This window comes from Rhinopithecus roxellana, chromosome 6, assembly GCF_007565055.1.
Source record: "Rhinopithecus roxellana isolate Shanxi Qingling chromosome 6, ASM756505v1, whole genome shotgun sequence".
Taxonomy (NCBI): domain Eukaryota; kingdom Metazoa; phylum Chordata; class Mammalia; order Primates; family Cercopithecidae; genus Rhinopithecus; species Rhinopithecus roxellana.
Genome location: NC_044554.1, coordinates 30,008,545 through 30,035,661, shown reverse-complemented (window position 1 = coordinate 30,035,661; position 27,117 = coordinate 30,008,545). Strand labels below are relative to the sequence as shown.

General features: G+C 48.3%; 1 protein-coding gene across 1 annotated transcript; it reads right to left on the bottom strand.

The window, feature by feature from the left end:
• Positions 1-5,412: 5,412 nt before the first annotated feature.
• On the bottom strand, positions 5,413-26,512 carry ZNF786 (zinc finger protein 786). The gene is made up of 4 exons (XM_010369175.2): positions 26,403-26,512; positions 15,886-16,012; positions 9,929-10,081; positions 5,413-7,764 (listed from the first exon to the last, which is right to left on the bottom strand). Exons 1-4 carry the CDS (start codon positions 26,418-26,420, stop codon positions 5,732-5,734), a joined length of 2,331 nt encoding a protein of 776 aa, XP_010367477.2. The 5' UTR covers positions 26,421-26,512; the 3' UTR covers positions 5,413-5,731.
• Between the last annotated feature and the right edge of the window lie 605 nt (positions 26,513-27,117).

Here is a 27,117-nt window from a genome sequence, read left to right as displayed (position 1 = left end):
GAGGCAGGCGGGCATGAGGTTAGGAGTTTGAGACCAGTCTGGCCAATATGTTGAAACTCCATCCCTACTAAAAATACAAAACTTAGCCGGACATGGTGGTGCGCGCCTGTACTCCCAGCTACTCAGGAGGCTGAGGCAGGAGAATTACTTGAACCTGAGAGGCGGAGGTTGCAGTGAGCCAAGATTGGGTCATTGCACTCCAGCGTGGGCAACTGAGTGATACTCCATCTCTGTCTGTCTCTCTCTCTCTCTCTCTCTCTCTCACACACACACACACACACACACACACGCTAGCCGGGCGTAGTGGCGCACGCCTGTAATCCCAGCTGTACACACACACACACACACACAAACTAGCCGGGCGTGGTGGTGCACGCCTGTTATCCCAGCTGCTCCGGAAGCTGTGGCACGAGAATCCCTTGAACCCGGGAGGCAGAGCTTGCAGTGAGCCGAGATGGCATCACTGCACTCCAGCCTGGATGACAGAGCGAGACTCCGTCTTAAATAAATAAATAAATAGAAAATGGAAGTGCCTAATACTGCAATTTAGCATTGTACTTTCACATGTGCCCTTTATGGGAATCCTTTCCTTTTCACACCCGTAATTCTTTCTCCCAATCTGCACTTCACCCAGCAGAGTCACCGCCCACAAGCTGCGCTTAGGGAAGCAGGCACTCAACGAAAACTCTGGACTGGGTAAAATCAAGGGGTGCGTGCGGGACTCCTCCACTGATTAATTCATTTATTCCGCAGCATTTGTACAGCACCCACGGGGTCCCCACACTAGGTGGGAAACGAAGATGAAAAATCGCAGTCTCTGTTCCAAGGACCGCAGAGCCGAGGGCTGCGTTTTCTTCACGGCCCCTTGTTTCTTTCACGGCCCCAGGGCGCGAGCTGGGATAAGGCTCCCCGGCCAGGGCTTCCCCGCAGGTTTTACTAGGTCAGGGCAGCCCCGGGGAGGCGCCTCCTCCCGGCCGGAACCGCCCGACTCCACTTCGTCTTCTGGGGCCCACGGACCACTCCCCACTGCCCCAGCCCCAACACCTGCAGATCCTGCGAGCCCGAGCCCTCCCACGACCGCCCAGAGAGGGTCTGAGACCCGAGGAGGAACCCCAGGGACTAGCCCTGCCGTAGCATGAGCTCTGGTCTCGCGGAGGAAAAGCAGGGGCGGCCCCCGTAGGATCCCCGGGATCCCGCTGGGTGGCAACCGTTGCCCAGGGGACAGGCAGGGCATGCTGAGAACGCTGCCTTTCCTGTGCCTGGACACAGCTCCGGCTGGGATCCCACAGCGCCGCCTTCTGGCAGGAGGCGTCCCCGCGGCGCTGTGCATTCTGGGCTCCCTGGATCTCCACGCGAACTGGAGCTGCTCCAGGCACTCCAGAGGTCTGACCCCTTTCTCCTTTAGGGTTACACGAGAATGCATCTGAAATTGATCGGTATGTATATTAGGGACTTGGGGATTTGGAAAATGTGTAACGTCGCCATTTTCTGTCTCAATTTTTGCTACTTCAAGCCGCCTGTCTTCAAAATGAAAGTGTGTTATCGGCCGGGCGCGGTGGTTCACACCTATAATCCCAGCACTTTGAGAGGCCAAGGCGGGCAAATCACCTGAGGAGAAGAGTTTGAGACCAGCCTGGCCAACATGGTGAAATCCCGTCTCTACTAAAAATACAAAAATTAGCCGGGCGTGGTGGCACGCGCCTGTAGTCCCAGCTACTCGGGAGGCTGAGGCGGGAGAATCGCCTGAACCCAGGAGGCAGATGTTGTAGTGAGCCGAGATCGTGCCACTGCACTCTAGCCTGAGCAACAGAGCAACATTCTGTCTCAAAAAAAAAAAAAAAAAAAAAAAAAAAAGTGTTACTAAATAATAGGAGGCCATGGTTTGAGCTCCAGCACTAGGCTCCAACAGACTACACCAAAATGGAGTTATTCATGCAAAAGTACCACATCACCAAGGCAAACAGAGATGTTTATCTGACAAAACAGGCCAGCATGATAAGGAAGACCCCTCTGGTTTTTTTTGTTTGTTTGTTTTTGTTTTTTTGAGACAGTCTTGTTCTGTCGCCTAGGCTGGAGTGCAGTGACACGATCTCTGCTCACTGCAACCTCTGCCTCCCGGGCTCAAGCAATTCTCTTGCCTCAGCCTCCGGAATAGCTGGGATTACAGGGGTGTGCCACCACGGGTGCCACCACGCCTGGGTAATTTTTGTATTTTTAGTAGACACGGGGTTTCACCATGTTGGCCAGGCTGGTCTTGAACCCCTGATCTCAATCTACCCGCCTCGGCCTCCCAAAGTGCTGGGATTACAGGCGTCAGCCACCATGCCCGGGCGGAAGACCAACCCCCCCCCCACCCCCCACCCCCCCCCGCTTTAACCTTTAGAAGAAGAAAGTGCCTTTCAACCAACCAACCCACCTTTAGTTAAAATTTTGTTTCTGCTTTCCACCAGCTTTTCCTGTCTATAAAACCAACTGCTGGCCTGGCGCAGTGGCTCACACCTGTAATCCCAGCACTTTGGGAGCCCAAGGCGGGCAGATCACGAGATCAGGAGATCGAGACCAGCCTGGCCAGCATGGTGAAACCCCGTCTCTACTAAAAATACAAAAAATTAGCCAAGCACGGTGGCGGGCACCTGTATTCCCAGCTACTGGGGAGGCTGAGGCAGGAGAATTGCTTGAATCCGGGAGGCGGAGGTTGCAGTGAGCCAAGATGGCGCAAAAAAAATAAATAAAAAACCAACCAACCAAACACGCCTGGACTGGCTCATCGAAACCCTTCTTCTTCTTCTTCTTTTTTTTTTTTTTTTTTTGAGATGAGGTTTTGCTCGTTGCCCAGGCTGGAGCGCAATGGCGCTCAGAGCAATTCCTCCTTCTCCCTCATGAGGAATTGGAGGGGGTGGTGATAAAATTCTTCATCTGGTTGTGAAGTGGTATTTCACACAACTCCTTAATAAATGTTGGAGGTGATACTGGATACAGGAAAACTTACAATAATCAGATTGTTACACGTAGTTAGGCATGAACAGGGCAGTAGAGGGCTCTCCCCTGACCCACTAGAAATGTTGGGTGGCGGTTCGGCAATTAACGGATTGCCTAAGAATGAGAATTCCGCAGCCAGAGAGAGACAATCTCCTCACGGTCCACACCTGCTAACATTAAAAGTGTTACCTGAGTGCAGCCCCCCAAGAAGCAGCAGCTTCTTGGGCACTCGTGTTAAGAGACAAATGGCAAAGTATAGGCCGGGCAAGGTGGCTCACACCTTTGGGAGGCCGAGGTGGTTGAATCACCTGAGGTCAGGAGTTCAAAACCAGTCTGGCCAACATTTTGTATTTTTTGTATTTTTAGTCTCTACTAAAAATACAAAAATTAGTCAGGCGTGGTGGCATGTGATGGCACACACCTGTAGTCCCAGCTACTCGGGAGGTTGAGACAAAAGGATCACTTGAGCTTGGGAGGTGGAGGTTGCAGTGAGTTATGATCATGGCACTGTACTCCAGGGTGGGTGACAGAGACCCTCTTAAAAAAAAAAAAAAAAGGGAAAGGAATTTATAATTATAAATTATTCCATATCTTTATATATTATTTAATTATATATTCTATATATTTTTTGAGATTGAGTCTTGATCTGTCGCCCAAGTTGGGGTGCAGTGGTACAATCCCAGCTCACTGCAACCTCCACCTCCAAGGTTCAAGCGATTCTCCTGCCTCAGCCTCCCCAGTAGCTGAGACTACAGGTGCATGCCACCATGCCTGGCTAATTTTTGTGCTTTTTGTTAGAGATGGTGTTTCACCATGTTGGCCAGACTGGTCTTGAACTTCTGACCTCAAGTGATCCTCCTGCCTTGACCTCCCAAAATAATAGGACTATAGGTGTGAGCCACCATGCCAGGCTATATTCTATAAATTCTAAAGAGAATGAAAAAGACTTACCAAGCTTCCTTTGGGAGATACTCAATTTGTTTTTTGGTTTTTTTTTTTTTTTTTGAGACAGTGTCATGCTATGTCATCCATGCTGGAGTGCAGTGGCACCGTCATTGCTCACTGCAGCCTCGACCTCTCCGGGCTCAGGCGATCCTCCCACCTAAGCTTCCCGAGTAGCTGGGACTACAGGTGTGTACCACCATGCCTGGCTAAGTTTTGTATTTTTAGTATTTTAGTAATTTTTGCCATTCTATAGAATATATCATTAAATGTTTGCCATGTTGCCCAAGCTGGTCTCAAACTCCTTGGCTCGTGATCCTCCTGCCTCGGCCTCCCAAAGTGCTGGGATTACAGGCATGAGCCACTGTGCCTGACCTAAATTTACTTTTATAACAATTACTTTTTAAAATGTCAGAACATAGGCCGGGCGCGGTGGCTCAAGCCTGTAATCCCAGCACTTTGGGAGGCCGAGACGGGCGGATCACGAGGTCAGGAGATCGAGACCATCCTGGCTAAAACGGTGAAACCCCGTCTCCACTAAAAAATACAAAAAACTAGCGGGGCGAGGTGGCGGGAGCCTATAGTCCCAGCTACTTGGGAGGCTGAGGCAGGAGAATGGCGTAAGCCCGGGAGGTGGAGCTTGCAGTGAGCTGAGATCCGGCCACTGCACTCCAGTCTGGGCGACAGAGACTCCGTCTCAAAAAAATAAATAAATGAAAAATAAAATAGGCCGGGCGCGGTGGCTCAAGCCTGTAATCCCAGCACTTCGGGAGGCCGAAACGGGCGGATCACGAGGTCAGGAGATCCAGACCATCCTGGCTAACCGGGTGAAACCCCGTCTCTATTAAAAAACACAAAAAACTAGCCGGGCGAGATGGCGGGCGCCTGTAGTCCCAGCTACTAGGGAGGCTGAGGCAGGAGAATGGCGTGAACCCGGGAGGCGGAGCTTGCAGTGAGCTGAGATCCAGCCACTGCACTCCAACCTGGGCGACAGAGCAAGACTCCGTCTCAAAAAAAAATAAATAAAAATAAAAAGATAAAATAAAATGTCAGAACTTCTTTGTAATTACACATATATTTTTATATAAATGCAAAAAGGTAATCACATTCTATCTGGATTTCTGTGTGCACTTTTTCTTAAAAATTTTTTAACAATCACAACCTTAGGCTGGGCGCGGTGGCTCAAGCCTGTAATCCCAGCACTTTGGGAGGCCGAGACGGGCGGATCACGAGGTCAGGAGACCGAGACCATCCTGGCGAACACGGTGAAACCCCGTCTCTACTAAAAAAATACAAAAAACTAGCCGGGCGAGGTGGCGGGGCGCCTGTAGTCCCAGCTACTGGGGAGGCTGAGGCAGGAGAATGGCGTAAACCCGGGAGGCGGAGCTTGAAGTGAGCTGAGATCTGGCCACTGCACTCCAGTCCGGGCGACAGAGCGAGACTCCGTCTCAAAAAAAAAAAAACAATCACAACCTCGTAGAAATTGTTTTTGTTTGCAGATGCTGTGCTTTTCATAAAATTATGTCCTTGTTTTGTAATGCTGTCTTTTCCAATATGACCGAGATCACGCCACTGCACTCCAGTCTGGGTGACAGAGCAAGACTCCGTCTTGGAAAAAAATAAATATAATTGGTAATGTTTCCGAAGAGAAAATCCTTTGTGGTTCCTCATATTCCTAACTTGTATGACACTCTTGCTCAAAGAAGGACACCTGCTCCTAAAACCCGTCTACCAGCAGGTCTGGCTACTGTTGCTGTGGATTCCCGGGCAATACCACTCCTGCTCAACGCTTTGGATGTCTCACTCTGCCTCAACTCCAATCGGCCTCTATCATTGCAAACAGTTGGCTGAGCCTTTTCTTAATATCCAGTTCATTTGGAGCAGGACAGGATTTTGTGTGTACTCTGATGTGCTCTGCGAGCTTAGACTTGTAAATGAAGCCCTTCCCACAGTCGCCACAGGCAAAGGGCCTCTCGGGCCTGTGGATGCGCTGGTGCCTCAGCATGTGTCCCCTTTCCCGGAAGTTCTTGTCACAGTCAGGGCAGTGGAAAGGCCTCTCCCCTGTGTGCAGGCCCTGATGGCTGAGCAACTGCGCCTTCAGGCGGAAACTCTTGTCACACTTCGGACACTGAAAAGGCTTCTCTCCTGTGTGCGTCCTGACGTGCTCGATGAGCTTCGAGTGTTTCACAAAGCCCTTGCCGCACTCACAGGAGAAAGGCATCTCCCCGCTGTGCAGGAGCTGGTGGGCCTTCATGTCGGCCTTCACGCGATAGCGCTTGTCACATTCCGGACACTGGAAGGGCCTCTCTCCGGTGTGCAGACGCTGGTGGCTGAGCAGCTGCCCCTTCAGGCGGAAGCTCCTGCTGCACTCTGGGCACTGGAAGGGTCTCTCCCCGCTGTGCACGCGCAAGTGCTCCGTGAGCTTGGACTGTCTGGTGAAGCCCTTGCCACACTCCCCACACGAGAACGGCCTCTCCTTGCTGTGCGTGTGCTGGTGGGCCTTCAGGATGCCCTTCAGGCGGAAGCGCTTGTCGCACTCCAGGCACTGGAAAGGCCTCTCCCCGCTGTGCACCCTCAGGTGCTCACGGAGCTTGCACTGGTGGGTGAAACCTCTGCCACACTCGCTACAGGAGAACGGCCTCTCCCCGCCGTGCCGGAGCCGGTGGGCTCTCAGCATGCTCTCCAGGCGGAAGCTCAGCCCACACTCTGGGCACTGAAAGGGCTTCTCGTCCGTGTGCAGACGCTGGTGCCGCAGCAGCTGTCCCCTCTGACGGAAGTTCCTGCCACACTTGGCACACCAGAAAGGCTTCTCTCCGCTGTGGACTCGAATGTGCTCCGTGAGTTTACACTGCTTGGCGAAGCCCTTGCCACACTTCCTGCAGGAGAACGGTCTCTCCCCACCGTGCGCGTGCTGGTGGACCTGCAGCAGGCGGCGCAGACAGAAACGCTTGTTGCAATGGGGACACTGGAAGGGCTTTTCTCCAGTATGCGCCCTGCAGTGGCAGGCGAGGGCGCTCGTAGGGGAGCGCTCCCCACACTCCAAGCAAGAGCAGGGCGCCGGTGCGAGATGCTGCAGAGCCTCCGTGTCCCCCTGCTGGTGGCCGCTCTCCTCTTGGGCCTTCTCTCCCGAGTGCACACTGCTGGAGGCCCCGCGGCTTTCTCTCCAAGAGGCCGGCCCCTCCCGGCTGTGCTGGCACCGGCGAGCCTGCGTGCTGTCCACCGGGAGGGAGCGCATGCCGCACGTGGTGCACTGGGCAGGCTTCTCCCCCTGGTGCAGGAGGTGGTGGCTGGGATGAGCCTGTTCATGTCGGAAGCACATTTCACCGTCAGCGCTCTGGAAGGGAAACCTCGCCGCGTGGGCCGCCAGATGGCTCAGCAGACACAGCTTCCTGCGGAAGCTCTTGGCGCACACGCCACACCGGAAGTGCCTCTGTACCGGAGGGCTGCTCCGCGGCATCTGCATCTCCGCCCTCTTGTTTAATTTCTCCCAGGCCTTATGTGGTCGGTCCTTGGACTGGCCCCTCTGGTGCATTCCTAAATGGTTGTTCTCCCAACAGCTTTCCCCGGAGACAGGACGAGGGTGCTGGGTGCTCTCCCAGGCAGGGACGTCCCGCAAACCAGGAAGATCCAGATTTCTGGGACTTGGGAGTTCTTTTAGGGTAGATTGACTGGGGCCGTGGGCTAGTGGCGGAGGAGTCCTGGCGTTGTGCCTCTGTGGGCTCCTGAGGGTGATGCCTTGGTCAGACCTCAAGGAAACAAAGGATCCAAAGGAACACTGGCTCTCAAGAGGATCTAATTGGAAATGGCTTTTAGTTTTTCTTGAATTCACAGCCTGCTGGCTTCCTACAATTGAAAACAAAAATTCAGTCGGTATTCCTGTCTGCAGCACTACTAACGATTCTCACAGTCAAGTGACCCATAGAGTGCCTTGTGGCAGCCTGGGAACCCAGCTTCCACTGAGCTACCCAACCATGCAGTGTGGTCTGTCTCATGGCCCCAAGTGAGTTTGTTGAGTCTGCTGAAACTAAACTGAAGAGATGTATCTTTGGATAACATTGAAAAAAGGAAAATACAGGTTGCAAATATAGAGTGTAAGCTCTGGAATCGGACTACCTGGTTTTGAATCCTATCTGTCCACTGTGTAACCTTTGTCAAGCTAATCTCTTTTGGCTCCAGCTCCTTCTGTAAAAACATGGAAACAAAAGTACATAAGATTACTGTGAGAATTAAATGAACTAATGTGCATGAGGAGCTTAGCATGGTGCCTGGCACAGGGCATGTACTCTGTAAGTGCTGACTGCTCTCATGACTTCAGGAACGCCAATGTATCCCATTCTGATGTACAGGCACACCTGGAGCCCCGAGCTGGAGCCCTAATACCACAGTTACATGTGATCTTTGAGCCCATCCTGTCTCTAAGACCGGGCAGCAAGGCTTGGGCTTATTCCTCCGTCCCTGCTCCCATTTCTGCCAATGTTTTAAGAAGGTTTCTTGGAATAATTAATAGATGATAGAAGTTAAGTAATTTGTGGGGGAAAACGTTCACTTTCGAAAGAAGCACCTAAAAACTAAAACTATTTGACAAGATTTCTTGAAATGATGCTCCTGTTTGACTTTTTCATTCTGTACTTTAAGAATCCAGAAATCTCTGACTCTCTCATCATGACAAGAAATGAAAGAGAAGAGCTCAGATTGAAGTATTCAAGTAGACAACAGTCTCTAGTTGGGAAGGAAGCCACGTTAGTCACGAAGATCTGGATAACCATGGGCCAGGCATGGTGGCTCATACCTATAATCCCAGCACTTTGGGAGGCTGAGGTGGGAGCACTGCTTGAGGCCAGGACTGCTTGAGGCCAGAAGTTCAAGACTGCAGTGAGCTATGGTCATGCCACTGTGCTCCAGCCTGGGTGACAGAGCAAGATCCTGTGTCTTTAAAAAAAAAAAAAAATCTGGATAACCAGTTTCTGCTGAGTTCTTACTATATAAACTCTCTCTCTATATATATGTATACAATATATATGTATACATATATATGTATACACACGTGTATATACACATATATACATATATATACACACACATGTGTATATATATATATGTTTTTTTTTTTGAGACTGAGACGTGCTCTGTCGCTCAGGCTGGAGTGCAGTTGCGTAATCTCAGCTCACTCACTGCAAGCTCTGCCTCCCAGGTTCAAGCAATTCTTCTGCCTCAGCCTCCTGAGTAGCTGGGATAACAGGCACCTGCCACCATGCCCGGCTAATTTTTTTGTATTTTTAGTAGAGAAAGGGTTTCACCATTGTTGGCCAGGCTGGTCTGGAACTTCTGACCTCAAGTGATCCGCCCGCCTCGGCCACCCAAAGTGCTGGGATTACAGGCCTGAACCACCACGCCTGGCCTAACACTATATATATTAACCAATTCAATCCTGTAACATGGGTACTTTCATTTTTTTTTTTTTTTTTTTTTTTTTGAGACGGAGTCTTGCTCTGCCGCCCAGGCTGGAGTGCAGTGGCCGGCTCTCAGCTCACTGCAAGCTCCGCCTCCCGGGTTCACGCCATTCTCCTGTCTCAGCCTCCCGAGTAGCTGGGACTACAGGCGCCCGCCTCGTCGCCCGGCTAGTTTTTTGTATTTTTTAGTAGAGACGGGGTTTCACCATATTAGCCAGGATGGTCTCGATCTCCTGACCTCGTGATCCGCCCGTCTCGGCCTCCCAAAGTGCTGGGATTACAGGCTTGAGCCACCGCGCCCGGCCACTTTCATTTTATAGATCAGGCATTAAACTACCAAAAGGTTCAATAATTTGCCCAAGGTCACTAAGAAAAAGCAAGATCCAGACATAGAGACTCCAGAACCCACATTCCTAACCGTTCCGCTTTACTGCCTTTATCTAGAAGATAAGAGTCATCAAACTTCAGCTCGCCCAAACAGGATGACAAGATCAGAGAAGGGAAACAAATCTGAATACGACGTCTTAAGGTCAGGGCCCTGATTTCTTAATACTCACCCCAAAACAGCTGTTCCTGAAAACCTGGGTCAAAATGGAAATCACTAGAGGAGCAAATTATGTTTCTTGATTTCTGTGATTCTCTCCAGTTCCTGAAGGGCTCTCCCCCGTGTTCAATCCAGGATATCAGTTCTGGTTTTGGAAGTCCATCATCTGCACAGAGAAGTCAGACAGGGTAGTTTGGCTTCCTGAATTTAAAGCACACTAAGTTTCTAAATTTCTCAACATTCACTCCTGGGACAAAGTATGAGAACAACATGTCAAAAAAAAAAAAAAAAAAAAAAAATGGTTTACACAAAGATGAAAAAACTGCCTACACATCCTACAAATGCTTCTGTCCGGGCATGTCAGATCAGGTATGTTGTTTTAATTTTGTCATGGTCCCCACACATTTAGCAATGCTGTATTTTGTCCAAAAACAAAATGGCTAATGCTATATGTATTTTTTTAATTAATTATTATTATTATTTTTTTGAGATGGGGTCTCACTCCAGTTGCCAAGGCTGGAGTGCAGTAGTGCAATCATGGCTCACTGTGGCCTCAGCTTCCTGGGCTCAGGTGATTCTTCAGCCTCAGTCTGGGACTACAGGCACGCACCACCAGGCCAAGCTAATTTTTGCATTTTTAGTGGAGACGGGTTTCGCCGTGCTGGTTTCAAATTCCTGTGCTCAAGCAGTCTGCCTGCCTTGGCCTCCCAAAGTGCTGGGATTATAGGCGTGAGCCACTGCGCCCAGCCTTCAATATTCTTTTTTTTTTTTTTTTGAGATGGAGTCTGGCTCAGTCGCTCAGGCTGGAGTGCAGTGGCGCGATCTCGGCTCACTGCAAGCTCCGCCTCCCGGGTTCATGCCATTCTCCTGCCTCAGCCTCCTGAGTAGCTGGGACTACAAGCGCCCGCCACCACGCCCGACTAATTTTTTGTATTTTTAGTAGAGACGGGGTTTCACCATGTTAGCCAGTATGGTCTGGATCTCCTGACCTCGTGATCCGCCCGCCTCAGCCTCCCAAAGTGCTGGGATTACAGGCATGAGCCACCATGCCCGGCCTCAATATTCTTAATAGTGATTTAATAAAAGCCAAATCATAGGGTCCAATTTTAAAGCAAGTTGGTTACGGCAAAAATGTGGTCAAAAGGCGTTTTTAAAATAATGCTTTAAGCTATTATTACCATTATTTTAGATACGGTCTCACTCTGTCTCTCAGGCTGGAGTGCAGGGGCCATGACCACAGCTTACTGCAGCCTCAACCTCCTGGGCTCCAGTGATCTGCCCACCTCAGCCTCCTGAGTAGCTGGGACTACAGGCAAGAGCTACCACACTGGCTATTTTTTTTTATTATTATTATTGTTAGTTTTTAAAATGCAGTCTCACTATGTTACCCAGGCTAACCTCAAACTCTTGGGCTCAAGTAGCCCTACCCGACCCTGGCGTCTCAAAGTGCTGCAAGTACAGGCATGAGCCACCGCATTTGGCCAGTGGTTTAACTTATTAAAAATATTTCTGGCACATGGAGGAGAAAAATATACAAAAACCTGGATGCCATCTAACTTTGTCGAATCCTAGCATGCTGACACACTTCAGGTTTTTTGTTTTTTTGTTTCTGATAGGGTCTCGCTATGTCTCCCAGGCTGAAGTGCAGTGGTGCAGTCACAGCCCACTGCAGCCTCAACCTCCTGGGCTCAAGCAATCCTCCCACCTCAGCCTCCTGATAGCTGGGACTACAGGCAAGAACCACCGTACTCAGCTAATTTTTAAATTTTTTGTAGAGACAGGGTCTCCCTAGGTTGTCCAGGCTGGTCTCAAACTCCTAAGCCCAAGATATCCTCCTACCTCGGCCTCCCAAAGTGCTGGGATTGTAGGGATGAGCCACCATGCCCAGTTTACTTCAGGTTTTTTAAAGATATGAGACATTATACAGTTTAAGCCCCTGTATATCCCTCTCCAGAGGTAAGCACTACTCTGAATCTGAATCTGGTATATATTATTCCTATGCATGTTCTTATTTTAAAATATATATGTATAAATAAAATACTGCTGGGTTTTTGTTTTGTTGTGTTTTTTTGACAAAGTTTCACTCTTGTTGCCCAACCTGGAGTGCAATGGCGCGATCTCGGCTCACCGCAATCTCTGCCTCCTGGGTTCAAGCAATTCTCCTGCCTGTCTCCTGAGTAGCTGGGATTACAGGCATGCGCCACCATGCCTGGCTAATTTTTGTATTTTTAGTAGAGATGGGGGTTTCTCCATGTTGGTCAGGCTGGTCTCGAACTCCTGACCTCAGGTGATCCAGCTGCCTCAGCCTCCCAAAGTGCTGGGATTATAGGCATAAGCCACCGCGCCCAGCCTATATTGCTGGTTTTAAACTTTACATAGACCAGGCCGGACGTGGTGGCTCATGCCTGTAATCCTGGCACTTTGGGAGGCCGAGGCAGGAGGATGATGAGGTCAGGAATTCGAGACCAGCCTGGCCAATATGGTGACACCTCGTCTAATACAAAAGTTAGCCCGGCATGTTGGTGCGTGCCTGTAGTCCCAGCTACTTGGGAGGCTGAGGCAGGAGACTCCCTGAACCTGGGAGGTGGAGGTTGCGGTGAGCCGAGATTGCGCCATTGCACTCCAGCCTGGGCAACAAAGCGAGACTCCATCTTGGAAAAAAAAGAAAACAAAACTTTACATAGACCATACCACATCGTACTGCAACTTGCTCTTCTCTCCTCAAATTATATTTTTAAAATTTCTCCATTTTGGAACACTTGGCTTCATTTGTTTGATAGTCTTTGATTATATGAATATATCAGTCTGTCTTTTTCTTCTGCTCCCTGGCATGCCTCTATGAATACACACATAAGCACTGACAGTTCTTGAAATGAATTGCTGTATCATAGGATAAGTACGTCTTCAACTTTACTGTATCTTACCAAATTGCTCTCCAAAGTGGCTGTGCTGATTGACAATCTCAAGAGAGTAGGAATGTTCACTTTGCTTCACATCTTGACAACACACGATGCTATCAGATGTTTTACTATCTCTGACATAGTACCACATAATAAGTCTTGCTATCTGATTAAGACAATCAGTCACCTTCCATCTTGTTCCATAAGACTGTCTTCATTATTCTTGTCTTGGTTATCCCATGTTCTTTAGGATCAGCTTATCAAATTCCACAGAAAGCACTATTGGGATTCTGACTGGACTTGCTTTGAATCTACAGATTGATTTGGGGAGAGAATTGACAGAAGGCAGAAAGATCCAGTGTGACTGACTATTAGATTAAGAAGATGGGTGTTCTCCTAGCCGGGCACAGTGGCTCACGACTGTAATCCCAGAACTTGGGGAGGCCAAGGCAGGTGGATCACTTGACCTCAGGAATTCAAGACCAGCCTGGGCAACATGATGATGATGATGATGGATAATCACAAGGATATGATGAAAGCGTGAGAAACAGTCATGGCCCAACAATGAAACAAATTAAAATGTAGCATAATTTTGTCTTTTTTTTTTTTTTTTTGAGATGGAATCTCACTGTTGCCCAGGTTGGAATACAGTGGCGCGATCTCAGCTCACCATAGCCTCTGCCTCCTGGGTTCAAGCAATTCTCCTCCCTCAGCCTCCCAAGTAGCTGGGATTACAGGCATGCACAACCATGCCCAGCTATTTTTTGTATTTTTTTTTTTTTTTTTTTTTTTGAGACGGAGTCTCGCTCAGTCGCCCAGGCTGGAGTGCAGTGGTGCTATCGCGGCTCACTGCAAGCTCCGCCTCCTGGGTTCACGCCATTCTCCTGCCTCAGCCTCCCAAGTAGCTGGGACTACAGGCGCCCGCCGCCATGCCTGGCTAATTTTTTTTTTTTTTTTTTTTTTGAGACGGAGTCTTGCTCTGTCGCCCAGGCTGGAGTGCAGTGGCCGGATCTCAGTGAGCTGCAAGCTCCGCCTCCCAGGTTTATGCCATTCTCCTGCCTCAGCCTTCCGAGTAGCTGGGACTACAGGCGCCCGCCACCACGCCCGGCTAGTTTTTTGTATTTTTTTAGTAGAGACAGGGTTTCACTGTGTTAGCCAGGATGGTCTCGATCTCCTGACCTCGTGATCCGCCCATCTCGGCCTCCCAAAGTGCTGGGATTACAGGCCTGGCTAATTTTTTGCATTTTTAGTAGAGACAGGGTTTCACCATGTTAGCCAGGCTGGTGTCAAACTCCTGACCTCAAGTGATCCACCCACCTCAGTCTTCCAAAGGGCTGGGATTACAGGCGTGAGCCACCACACCCTGCCAAAATGTAGCATAATTTTGAACAACTGATAAGAATGAAAAAAAGAGAATCCATTTGATCTTGATGCTTGGAACATTCTTATTAGGCTGGCACAGGGTTAATGGCATAGAATTATATATTTGTCACCATAGATTCATTTACTGTAACTGATTCTTCAGTAACAATGAAAATAATGTAATGTTTTCAGTTATATGTTTTAGAAACAATCCATACATACAGCCTGCAAAAGTTAACTATGGTAACAGAATAGAATATAAATACTAGAAGTTTCGCAGTATAAAGGAAGTGGTATGGCTGTCATCAACTGGCAGAAGAGATGAAGGGAAGTACTAGAGAACTAATTATCTTATCTTTATATAATGAAGGAGTCAAGAGATGAAACTGATGGAATACAATCTAGAATCTTAAGCATATTATTTTAAATTATAAAGCTGACCAACAGAGGCTCAAAAACTGGGGAGAAGATAGAAGAGGGATTGTATAAGTGAACTAACACCTAATTTTTCATAGTAATTAATTAATGCTATCTAAATTCGATAAATCGAGAGTGTTACTGTACGCACAGATTGGAGGAAGCCACTTTAAAAACTGAAACAAAAATGATTAAAAGTGGTTGCCTCCACGTGGTTAACTGAATGTGGAGATAAGAATGAAACAGGAACCAGGTGTGGTGGTGTTTTTTTGGCGGGGGATGGCGTCTCACTCTTTGCCAGGCTGGAGTGCAGTGGCACAATCTTGGCTCACTGCAACCCCCGCCTCCCAGGTTCAAGTGATTCTCCTGCCTCAGCCTCCTGAGTAGCTGGGACTATAGGCACCCACCACCACGCCCAGCTAATTTTTGTATTTCTGGTAGAGACGGGGTTTCACTATGTTGGCCAGGATGGTCTTGATCTCGACCTCGTGATCCACCCCCTTGGTCCCAAAGTCCTGGGATTACAGGCGTGAGCCACCGCATCCAGCAGAGACAGCAACTCTTAAAACACTTCAGGCCCGGCGCTGTGGTTCACCCCTGTAATCCCAGCACTTTGGGAAGCCAAGGTGGGCAGATCGCGAGGTCAGGAGATTAAGACCATCCTGGCCAACATGGTGAAACCCCCTCTCTACTAAAAATACAAAGATTAGCCAGGTGTGGCAGCACGCACCTGTAGTCCCAGTTACTCAGGAGGCTGAGGCAGGAAAATTGCTTGAACCCAGAAGGCAGAGGTTGCAGTCAGCCAAGATTGCATCATTGCACTCCAGCCTGGGTGACAGAGTGAGACTACATCTCAAAAAAACAAACACTTTATTGTACACCTTTCAAAAATAGCTTTTCTGAAGTATTTAGACCCCACTGTAAAAGTTGTGAGGTAGGGATATCTTAGGTTAAAGACATACAGAACACTTCATAAATGTGCGCTAGGTGTGCTCCTATGTGGACAATCATGGCATCCTGACAGTAAGTCATGACTAAAGGCCCCTCATAAATAATATTTAGTCACCCGGACCACCTTACATTGCTCAAATATTCTCATGCAACAATGTCTACCCTTGAGTAAAGATTAACAATGTTGACCAAAGTATTAACAATAGATGGCAGGGTAAAAATACCTTTCTGAGTTAATTTCTGAGAAATCTTGCTACCTGAGAAACAGGAGCATCAAGTGACTGTGACCCCTTACACGATCCAGTTCCATGACTTACCCACAAAGGTGAACAGGTCTTACCTAGAGAGACGAGAGTCTCATAATTGCTTCTCATCACATGCTTGTAAAGCTCCTTCTGCCATGCCTCTAGATCCTGCCATTCTTGCTCCGAGAAATAAATGGCAACATCCTCAAAAGTCAGAGGTAGCTGAAATTGTAGACATAAGACACATGCATTCATGATTGCTTCAAAATAACTCCAGCTCCTTCTCCTTGTTAATTTAAAAGACTTCTGCAGTGGACACATGTTTCTGGTTGTTCAGCAACTTCTTCCTGGAGAACTACTCCTTCCCATACTCCAATTACATCATTCTGCTGTTAACCACTACATCCCCCGCTCCACATTTCATTACGCTTGTTCAAAGTATATATACATATGTAGAGTATGGAATTATTATTATTATTATTATTATTATTATTTTTTGATATGGAGTCTTGCTCTGCCGCCCAGGCTGGAGTGCAGTGGCCGGATCTCAGCTCACTGCAAGCTCCGCCTCCCGGGTTTACACCATTCTCCTGCCTCAGCCTCCTGAGTAGCTGGGACTACAGGCGCCTGCCTCATCGCCCGGCTAGTTTTTTGTATTTTTTAGTAGAGACGGGGTTTCACCGTATTAGCCAGGATGGTCTCGATCTCCTGACCTCGTGATCCGCCCGTCTCAGCCTCCCAAAGTGCTGGGATTACAGGCTTGAGCCACCACGCCCGGCCGGAATTATTTTCTTTACAAAATGGGAACAAATCACTTTGTAACTTCATTCACTTAATATATCACAGAGCTCTTTCCAGGTCAATAATATATATTGAGGCAAACTTATTTTTTTGGTAAAGTCGCACTTATATTCCATGAGTAGATATACCCCACTGATGGGACATATATTGTTTCCATTACCATTATAAATTACAGTATCCAGCTGGGCACGGTGGGTCATGCCTGTAATCCCAGCACTTTGGGAGGCCGAGGCAGGCAGATCACGAGGTCAGGAGTTCGAGATCAGCCTGACCAACATGGTGAAACCCTGTCTCTGCTAAGAATACAAAAATTAGCCAGGTGTGGTGGCATGCGCCTGTAATCCCACCTACTCGGGAGGCTGAGGCAGAACTGCTTGAACCTGGGAGGCAGAGGTTGCAGTGAGCAGAGATCGCACCACTGTACTCCAGCCTGGGTGACAGAGCGAGACTCAGTCTCAAAAAAAAAAAAAAAATTACAGTGTTCTTATATGCTTCCTATGTATTAGTGCTTTTACTTCTGCAGGATAAAATCTAAAAAGGAGAACTATTAAATCTAAGAGAATACACATCTTCAGTTTTAATAGATAACATCAGATTACCTTACAAAAAGAATCCAGCACATTTACCCTTGCTATTAACATGAGACTTCTTGTTTCTTTACACCTTTGCCAGCACAAGATGTTCTCAAATCTTATTTTTTGCCAATGTGGGGTGGCAAATTGTATTTCAGTATTTTAATTTACATTAATTTGTAAGGCTGGAAGTCCTAGCCAGAGCAGTCAGGCAAGAGAAAGAAATCAAGGGCATCCAAATTGGAAAACTATCTCTGTTTGCCAATGATATGATCCTCTACCTAGAAAACCCTAGACTCCTCCAAAAGACTCCTAGATTTGACAAACGAATTCAGCAAAGTCTCAGGTAACAAAATTAATGTATATAAATCAGCACCGCTATACACCAACAGCGACCAAGCTGAGAAATCAAGAACTCAGTACCTTTTACAATGGCTGAAAAAAACAATAAAATGCCTAGGCATACACTTGATATGGTTTGGCTGTGTCCCCACCCAAATCTCCTGTTGAATTGCAATCCCCAGGGTTGGAGGAGGGGCCTGGTGGGAGGTGACCTTATCATGGGGGCGGACTTCCCTTGCTGTTCTCATGATAGTGAGTTTTCACCAGATCTGATTGTTGAAAAGTGTGTAGCACTTCCCCCTTCGCTGCCTCTCTCCTGCTTCAGCCATGAGAAGACCGTATGATTGTAAGTCTTCTGAGGCCTCCCCAGAAGCAGAAGACTAAGAGTTACCAGCAAGTGGTTTTGAATTTTATTGCTTTTCTAAAAACTGCATTAGAAAAAACGCAATGTATGCAAATGTTTAGTATTGTTTAATATTTGTGTTTATTATGGTTGACGGGATAAATGAATACTTCCTGAGGCTCACAACTAGAAGTACGTAAATTATATACTTGTTAGTTTAAAACACTCTAATTACATAAGCATACACTCCACCTTTTATTGAACTAACATTGTTATTGCCATATATCCTTATTTTCTATGGGTATTAAAGTTTATCTTGTTTCAACTTTATTCTTATTTTTTTATTTTTTGAGACGGCATCTCTCTCTGTTGCCAGGCTGGAGTGCAGTGGCGTGATCTTAGCTCACTGCATCCTCCACTTCCCAGATTCAAGCAATTCTCCTGCCTCAGCTTCCTGAGTAGCTGGGACTACATGTGTGCACCACCACACCTGGCTAATTTTTTTGCATTTTTAGTAGAGACGGGGTTTCACCATGTTGGTCAGGCTGGTCTCCAACTCCTGACCTCAAGTAATCCACCGACCCTGGCCTCCCAAAGTGCTGGGATTACAGGCATGAGCCACTGTGCTCAGCCTATTCATCTTTTATTTTTATTTATTTTGAGATGGACTCTTACTGTGTTGCCTAGGCTGGAGTGCAGTGGTACGATCTCGGCTCACTGCAACCTCCACCACCCTGGTTCAAGTGATTCCCCTGCCTCAGCATCCTGAGTAGCTGCGATTACAGGCACAGGCCACCACACTAGGCTAATTTTTTTGTATTTTTAGTAGAGACGGGGTTTCACCATGTTGTCCAGGCTGGTCTCAAACTCCTATCTCAGGCAATCTGCCCACCTTGGCCTCCCAAAGCGCTGGGATTACAGGCGTCAGCCACCACGCCCAGCCAGTCTAATCATTTTTTTTTGTTTTGAGACAGAGTTTTGCTGTTTTGCCCAGGCTGGAGTGAAGTGGCACGATCTCAGCTCACTGCAACCTCTGCTCCCCGGGGTTCACGCGGCTCTCCTGCCCCAGCCTCCTGAGTAGCTGGGATTATAGGCGCCAGTCACCAAGCCCAGCTAATTTTTTTATCTTTAGTAGAGATGAGGTTTCGCCACATTAGCCAGGCTGGTCTCGAAATTCTGACCTCAGGGGATCCACCCACCTTGGCCTCCCAGTGCTAGGATTTACAGGCATGATCCACTGCGCCTGACCAAAGTTGTTTTTTTTTTTTTTTTTTTTTTGAGACGGAGTCTCGCTCTGCCGCCCAGGCTGGAGTGCTGTGGCCGGATCTCAGCTCACTGCAAGCTCCGCCTCCTGGGTTTAAGCCATTCTCCTCCCTCAGCCTCCCAAGTTGCTGGGACTACAGGCGCCCGTCACCGCGCCCGGCTAGTTTTTTGTATTTTTTAGTAGAGACGGGGGTTTCACCGTGTTAGCCAGGATGGTCTCGGTCTCCTGACCTCGTGATCCGCCCGTCTCGGCCTCCCAAAGTGCTGGGATTACAGGCTTTTTTTTTTTTTTATTTTAGTTTCAGGCCTACATGTGCAGGTTTGCTATACAGGTAAATTGCGTGTTGTGGGGGTTTGGTGTGCAGACTGTTTCATCACTCTGGTAATAAGCATAATACCCGTAAGCAATTTTTCAGTCCTCATTCTCCTCCCACCCTCCACCTTCAAGTAGGCCCCAGTGTCTGTTATTCCCTGCTTTGTATCCATATGTACTCAGTGTTCAGCTCACCCTTATAAGTGAGAACGGCACTTTGTTTTCTACTCCTGTGTTATCTCACTTAAGATAATGGCCTCCAGCTCCATCCGTCTTTCTGCAAAAGATATGATTTTCTCTTACGGCTGCATAGTATTCCATGGTGCATATGTACATTTTCTTTATCCAGTCTGACATTGATGGGCATTTAGGTTGATTCCACATCTTTGCTATTGTGAATAGTGCTGCAACGAACATATGCAAACGTGTCTTTATGCAGAACAATTTATATTCCTTTGGGTATATATTCAATAATGGGATTGCAGGGTCAAATGGTAATTTTGGCTGGGCGCGGTGGCTCACGCCTGTAATACCAGCACTTTGGGAAGCCGTGGCGGGCAGATCACCTGAAGTCAGGAGTTCGAGACCAGCCTGGCCAACATGGAGAAACCCTGTCTCTACTAAAGTACAAAAAATTAGCTGGGTGTGGTGGCACGTGCTTGTAATCCCAGCTACTCAGGAGGCTAAAGCAGGAGAATAGCTTGAACCCAGGAGGCAGAGGTTGCAGTGAGCCGAGATGGCGCCAGCCTGGGCAACAGAGCAAAAGTCCATCTCAAAAAAAAACAAAAAAAGGTAATTCTGCTTTCAGTTCTTTGAGAGATCACCAAACTGCTTTCCACAATGGCTGAACTAATTTACATTCCCATCAGCAGTGTATAAGTGTTCTCTTTTCTCTGTAACTTTGTTTTTTTTTTACTTTTTAATAGCTACTCTGACTGATACAGTTTTTTTGTTGTTTTGTTTTTTTGTTTTGTTTTTTTGTTTGTTTGTTTTTTTTGAGACGGGAGTCTCGCTCTGTCGCCCAGGCTGGAGTGCAGTGGCCGGATCTCAGCTCACTGCAAGCTCCGCCTCCTGGGTTTACGCCATTCTCCTGCCTCAGCCTCCCGAGTAGCTGGGACTACAGGCGCCTGCCACCACACCCGGCTAGTTTTTTGTATTTTTTTAGTAGAGACGGGGTTTCACCGTGTTAGCCAGGATGGTCTCGATCTCCTGACCTCGTGATCCGCCCGTCTCGGCCTCCCAAAGTGCTGGGATTACAGGCTTGAGCCACCACGCCCGGCCTTTTGTTTGTTTTTTGAGACGGAGTCTTGCTCTGTTGCCCAGGCTGGAGTGCAGTGGCATGATCTCGGCTCACTGCAACCTCCACCTCCCAGGTTCACACCATTCTCCTGTCTCAGCCTCCCAAGTAGGCTGGGACTACAGGCATGCACCAACACGCCCGGCTAATTTTTTGTATTTTTAGTAGAGACAGGGTTTCACCGTGTTAGCCAGGATGGTCTTGATCTCCTGACCTCGTGATCCACCCGCCTCAGCCTCCCAAAGTGCTGGGATTACAGGTATGAGCCAACGCGCTCGGCCCTGATATGGTTTTGATTTGCATTTCTCAAATGATTAGTGATGCTGAGCATTTTTTCATAAGCTTGTTGGCCATGTGTATTTCTTCTTTTGAGAAGTGTCTGTTCATGTCCTTTGCCCATTTTTTAATGCAGTTGTTTTTTGCTTGTAAATTTAAGTTCCCCATAGATTCTGGATATTAGACCTTTGTCAGTTGCATAGTTTGCAAATATCCCATTCTGTAGAGCATCTGTTTACTCTGCTGATAGCTTCTTTTGCTGTGCAGAAGCTCTTTAGTTTAATTAGGTCCCATTTGTCAATTTTTGTTTTTGTTGCAGTTGCTTTTGGAGTCTTCATCACAAAATCTTTGCCAGGGCCTATGTCCAGAATGCTATTTCCTAGGTTATCTTCCAGGGTTTTTATAGTTTTAGGTTTTACATTTAAGTCTTTAATCCACATTGAGTTGAGTGTAAGTGTAAGGAAGGGGTACAGTGTCAGTCTTTTGCATATGGCTAGCCAGTTATCCCAGCACCATTTGAAGATGAGATGATCATAGGTGTGCGATGATCGTAGGTGTGTGGCATTATTTCTGGGCTCTGTATTCTGTTCCATTGGTCTATATGTCTGTTTTCTTACCAGCACCATGCTGTTTTGGTTACTGTAGCCTTGTATAGTTTGAAGTCAGGTAGTGTGGTGATGTCTCCAGCTTTGTTCATTTTGCCTAGGACTCCCATGGCTGTTTGGGCTCTTTTTTGGTTACATATGAATTTTAAAATAGTTTTTTTAGCCAGGCACTGGCTCATACCTGTAATCCCAATAATTTGGGAGGCCAAGGTGAATGAATTGCTTGAGCCCAGGAGTTTGAGAACAGTCTGGGCCACATAGCTAAACCCCGTCTCTACCAAAACAATAACAAAATCCACAAAAACTAGCAAGGCATGGCACATGCCTGTAGTCCTAGCTACCTGAGAGGCTGAGGTGGGAGAACTGCTTGAGTCCGGGGTTTGTATATTGGCCAGGCTCGTCTCGAACTCCTGACCTCATGATTTGCCCGTCTTGGCCTCCCGAAGCGTTGGGATTACAGGCGTGAGCCACCACTCCCAGCAACATAGTTTTTTTTCTAATTGTCATTAGTAGTGTGATAGGAATAGCAATGAATCTAGAAACTGCTTTGGGTAGTATGGCCATTTTAACAATATTGATTCTTCCTATCCACGAGCATTAAATGTTTTTCCCTTTGTGTTATTTCTGATCTCTTTGAGTAGTATTTTGTAATTCTTGTTGTAAAGATATTTCACCTCCTTGGTTAGCTGTATTCCTAGGCATTTTTGACTAGATGTGAATGGGACTGTATTCTTGATTTGGCTTTTAGCTTGGATGTTGTTGGTGTAGAGGAATGCTACTGATTTTTGTACACAGATTTTTGTATTCTCAGACTCTACTGAAGTTGTTTATCAGATCAAGGAGCATTTGGGCACGCTATGGGGTTTTCTACATATAGAATCATACAGTCTGCAAACAGGGATAGTTTGACTTCTTCTATTTCTATTTTGGTGACTTTTATTTCTTTCTCTTGCTGGACTGCTCTGGGTAGGAATTCCCATCTTTTTGTTATATTCATTATGAAATTTAGAGTTGAGTTTTAAAAATTCTAATGACTCCTTTAAATTTGTCTTAGTCTGTTTAGTATTGCTGTAAAGGAACACCAAGGTGGGGTAATTTTTTTTTTTTTTTTTTGAGACAGAGTCTCACTCTGTTGCCCAGGCTGGAGTGCAGTGGCGCGATCTCGGTTAACTGCAAGCTCCACCTCCCAGATTCACGCCATTCTCCTGCCTCAGCCTCCAGAGTAGCTGGGACTACAGGCGCCCACCACCATGCCCGGCTAATTTTTTGTATTTTTAGTAGAGATGGGGTTTCACCTTGTTAGCCAGGATGGTCTTGATCTGCTGATCTCGTGATCCACCTGCCTTAGCCTCCCAAAGTGCTGGGATTACAGGTGTGAGCCACCGCGCCCAGCCAGGTGGGGTAATTTTTAAAGAAAAGAGGTTTATTTGGTTCACAGTTCTGCAGGACTGTATAAGAAGCAGAGCACCAGCATCTGCTTCTGATGAAGGCCTCAGACAGCTTATGTTCATGGTGGAAGGTGAAGGGGGCTGGGCACTGTGGTTCACACCTGTAATCCCAGCACTTTGGGAGGCCAAGGTAGAGCAGACCACCTGAGGTCAGAAGTTCAAGACCAGCTTTGCCAATATGGTTAAACCCTGTCTCTACCAAAAATACAAAAATTAGCTGGGCGTGGTGGCAGGGGCCTGTAATCCCAGCTACTTGGGAGGCTGAGGCAGGAGAATCGCTTGAACCCAGGAGGCAGAGATCATACCATTGCACTCCAACGTGGGTGACAGAGCCAGACTCTGTCTCACAAAAAAAAAAAGAAAAAAAATGGTGAGCTGACATGTGCAGAGATCACATGGCAAGGGCAAGAAGCAGCAAGACAGAAAGGGGGATGTGTCGGGCTTTTTAACTAGCTCCCTCAGGAACTAACAGAGGACAGCACCAAGACAATTCATGAGGGATCCATCCCCCATGACTTAAACACTTCCCATTAGAGCCCACTTCCAACACTGCAGATCCAATTTTTTTTTTTTTTTTTTTTTTGAGATGCAGGCTTGCTCCATCACCCAGGCTGAAGTGCAGTGGCGCAATCTCGGCTCACTGCAACCTCCACGTCCCAGGTCTAAGCAATTCTGTCTTGGCCTCCCGAGTAGCTGGGACTACAGGCGCCTGCTACCATGCTCGGCTAATTTTTGTATTTTTAGTAGAGATGGGGTTTCACCTTGTTGGTCAGGCTGGTTTTGAACTTCCGACCTCAGGTGATCCACCTATCAGCCTCCCAAAGTGCTGGGATTACAGGCGTGAGCCACTGTGCCCAGCTGCAAGTCCAATTTTGACATGAAGTTTAGGGACAAATATCCAAACTGCAGATGTAGCAACACTTAAATCAGAAATTCATTATTTTAAGTTTAAGGAAATATAGTCATTTATGCTATAAAGCTTGTTTTGAAACGTGAATTTATTCCAACATGATTGATATATTAGGAGACAACATATTACAAAATTTTGCATTTGCTTATATGCAATTCTGTCTATAAGAAACACTACATTAATGGTTCTCAATCAGAACAATTTTGTCCCCTGGAGACTTTTTTTTTTTTTTTTTTTTTTTTTTTTGAGACGGAGTCTCGCTCTGTTGCCTAGGCTGGAATGCAGTGGCGGGATCTCAGCTGACTGCAAGCTCTGCCTCCCGGGTTTACGCCATTCTCCTGCCTCAGCCTCCCGAGCAGCTGGTACTACAGGCGCCTGCCACCTCGCCCGGCTAGTTTTTTGTATTTTTAGTAGAGACGGGGTTTTACCGGGTTAGCCAGGATGGTCTCGATCTCCTGACCTCGTGATCCGCCCATCTCAGCCTCCCAAAGTGCTGGGATTACAGGCTTGAGCCACCGCGCCCGGCCGACATTTTTTATTGTTACAATATGGGGAAGCGGGGCGGCCTACTGGCATCTAGTGCGCAGCAGCCAAGAATAGTGATAAACAACCTACGATGTGCAAGACAGCCCACAAAACAGAAAATTATCCAGCACAGGATGTTAGTAGAGGCAAGGGTGAGAAACTGTACTATGTGAACAAACAGAACTAAGCTGCATAGACATACACAAAATGCACACATGCAACATACTTCAAACATCAGATTACCCTGTGTTATAACCCCTACCTATTCGCCTCTAGGGTCACAACTTTCCATCTCATTTCAGATAACCTTCCTTTCACCACTTCACAATAGCTCACAAACTGCAACCCTTGCTATGTCTACTTCCACGAGCACATTTCAGGTAGTTCTTTAGGGTTTTTTTTTTTTTTTTTTTTTTGAAACGGGGTCTCACTGTGTTGCCCAGGCCAGAGTGCAGTGGTGCCAACACAGCTTACCATAGCTTTGATCTCCTGGGTTCAAGTGATTCTCTTGCCTTAGCCTCCCGAGTAGCTGGGACCACGGGGATATGCCACCACACCTGGCTAATTTTTTTTAGAGAGGGGTCTCACCATGTTGCCCAGGCTTTTATTTTTTCTTTCTTGCTTTTGCGACCGAGTCTTGCTCTGTCACCCAGGCTGGAGTGCAGTGGCGCCATCTCGGCTCACTGCAAGCTCTGCTTCCTGGGTTCAAGCAATTCTCTCACCTCAGCCTCCTCAGGAGCTGGGATTACAGGCGCCTGCCACCACACTCAGCTAATTTTTGTATCTTTTAGTAAAGACGGGTTTTCACCCTGTTGGCCAGGCTGGTCTTGAACTCCTGACCTCAAGTGATCTGCCCGCCTTGGCCTCTCAAAGTGCTGGGATTACAGGCATGAGCCACCGTGCCTGGCCTGAATGTCACAAGTTTTAAAATCTATTCTTTTATTCATTAATCATTTTCTTTTCAGGTCTGTGATTTGGCTATTTATATCCTTTCCCCAAATATATAGATACGTATGTATTTTTGGAGACAGAGTTTCGCTCTTGCTGCCCAGGCTGGAGTGCAACTGCACAATCTCGGCTCACTGCAACCTCCGTCTCCTGGGTTCAAACAATTCTCCTGCCTGAGCCTCCCGAGTAGCTGGGGTTACAGGCACCCGCCATCATGCCCAGCTAGTTTTTTTTTATTTTTAGTAGAGATGGGCTTTCACCATGTTCGCCAGGCTGGTCTCGAACTCCTGACCTTAGGTGATCCACCCGCCTCGGCCTCCCAAAGTGGTGGGATTAGAGGCGTGAGCCACAGCGCCCGGTCTAATTCATTTAATAATCAGCAAAAATCCTCAACAGAAAAGTTTACAAGATAAAATAGCCTCTAAACCTCGATTTTAAGAAACCACTAACTTAATCTTTTGTATCCTCTTCTACTCCTCCCAACGTATCATCTTACACTCAACACAAACCACGCTAGAATATAAATTCTGACACTGAAGCCCCCGCCAAACACCATTTCAACCATTCGGAATCTTAAATCTTTTGGAAGAGTTGTTCTGATTTCTGTGACTATGGTGTAAAACTGGTTGACCTGTAACATCCATCTCTGGCCCCAAACCTTTCTATCCTTTTCGCCATCCGCTCCCCGCCCGCCAGGCATCCTCGCCCAGGCTCCGCCGCGCTCCTAGGTCGGTCTCGGTCCACGACTGGCTTCGTCCCAGGGGTTTGGCTATGGACAAGCCGCAGGAGCGGAGGCCATCGGCTCACCGGAGGGCCCTGAATCCACACCCCCAGCCGAAGCGGCCTGCAGACTCTGTCCAAACCGTGCACCGCAGGCACCCAGGGCGACCCTAGGACGCGGGGTAGCCCGGAACCCAAGGACCCACCACGACCCCGAAACCGGGCGTCCATGCAGGCCAGCCTGCTTACCCGAGGCGGCTCCGCCATGGCCCCTGCGGTCCCGCCCCGCCCTCGCAACGCCGACGGTCTCCGACGGCTCCGCGGGAACCGGCCCTGCCGCGCACGGACCCCCCTCCGCTCCGCCCCAACCCGACTCCCAGGGATAACCCGGGTGGCAGACAAACGCAGCGCCGGTCGGGCGCAGTGCATGCTGGGATCCGGCGCCCGGCCGCGGCTGACGCTCCGCCCCACAGCGCCCCCTGCGGGCGTGAGAAGCGGCGCCGCCCGAGGGTCGGTCCTCAGAGGAGGGACCCAGGGGCCTGGGCGCCCTCAGTGCAGACCGCAGCACGCCGGTCTTTGAGGGACCCTGGGACTCCCGGGATCTGGGGAGGGAGGCGGTCAGAGACAAGCTGAGGAGCTGACCGGAGTGGAAACAGAGGGACAGGTGGACATGGAGAGATCAGGCACAGGAACAGGGAGACGCGCTCCACAGAAACCCAGACTGAGAGGCAGCGAGAGGGGAGTGTCTGGTGCGGTTCCTCCCAAAGCCGCCCCCAGTCAGGCTTTGTCTGTGAGGGGGGTCCCGGGAATCCAGCGAGGCCGGAAAGTGGGTGGGGGGGGCGCGGTGGCCCGGGGCATCCATCCCGTCGGGGACGCGGAGGCCCTCGGGGCCCCGTGCTTGTCCCGTGGGGGACGCAGAGGGAGATCCGCCCACCAGGTCCGGTCCCCGTGGGTCTACAGCCCT

Bases quoted from the DNA above. Each gene is read 5' to 3' on its own strand.
- ZNF786 (XM_010369175.2), bottom strand. The intron at 10,082-15,885 runs GTAAGACCTGTT...TTCTCTGTGCAG, and splicing joins TGAGACTCTCGTCTCTCTAG to ATGATGGACTTCCAAAACCA. The intron at 7,765-9,928 runs GTGAGTATTAAG...TTTCAATTGTAG, and splicing joins TCAGGAACAGCTGTTTTGGG to GAAGCCAGCAGGCTGTGAAT.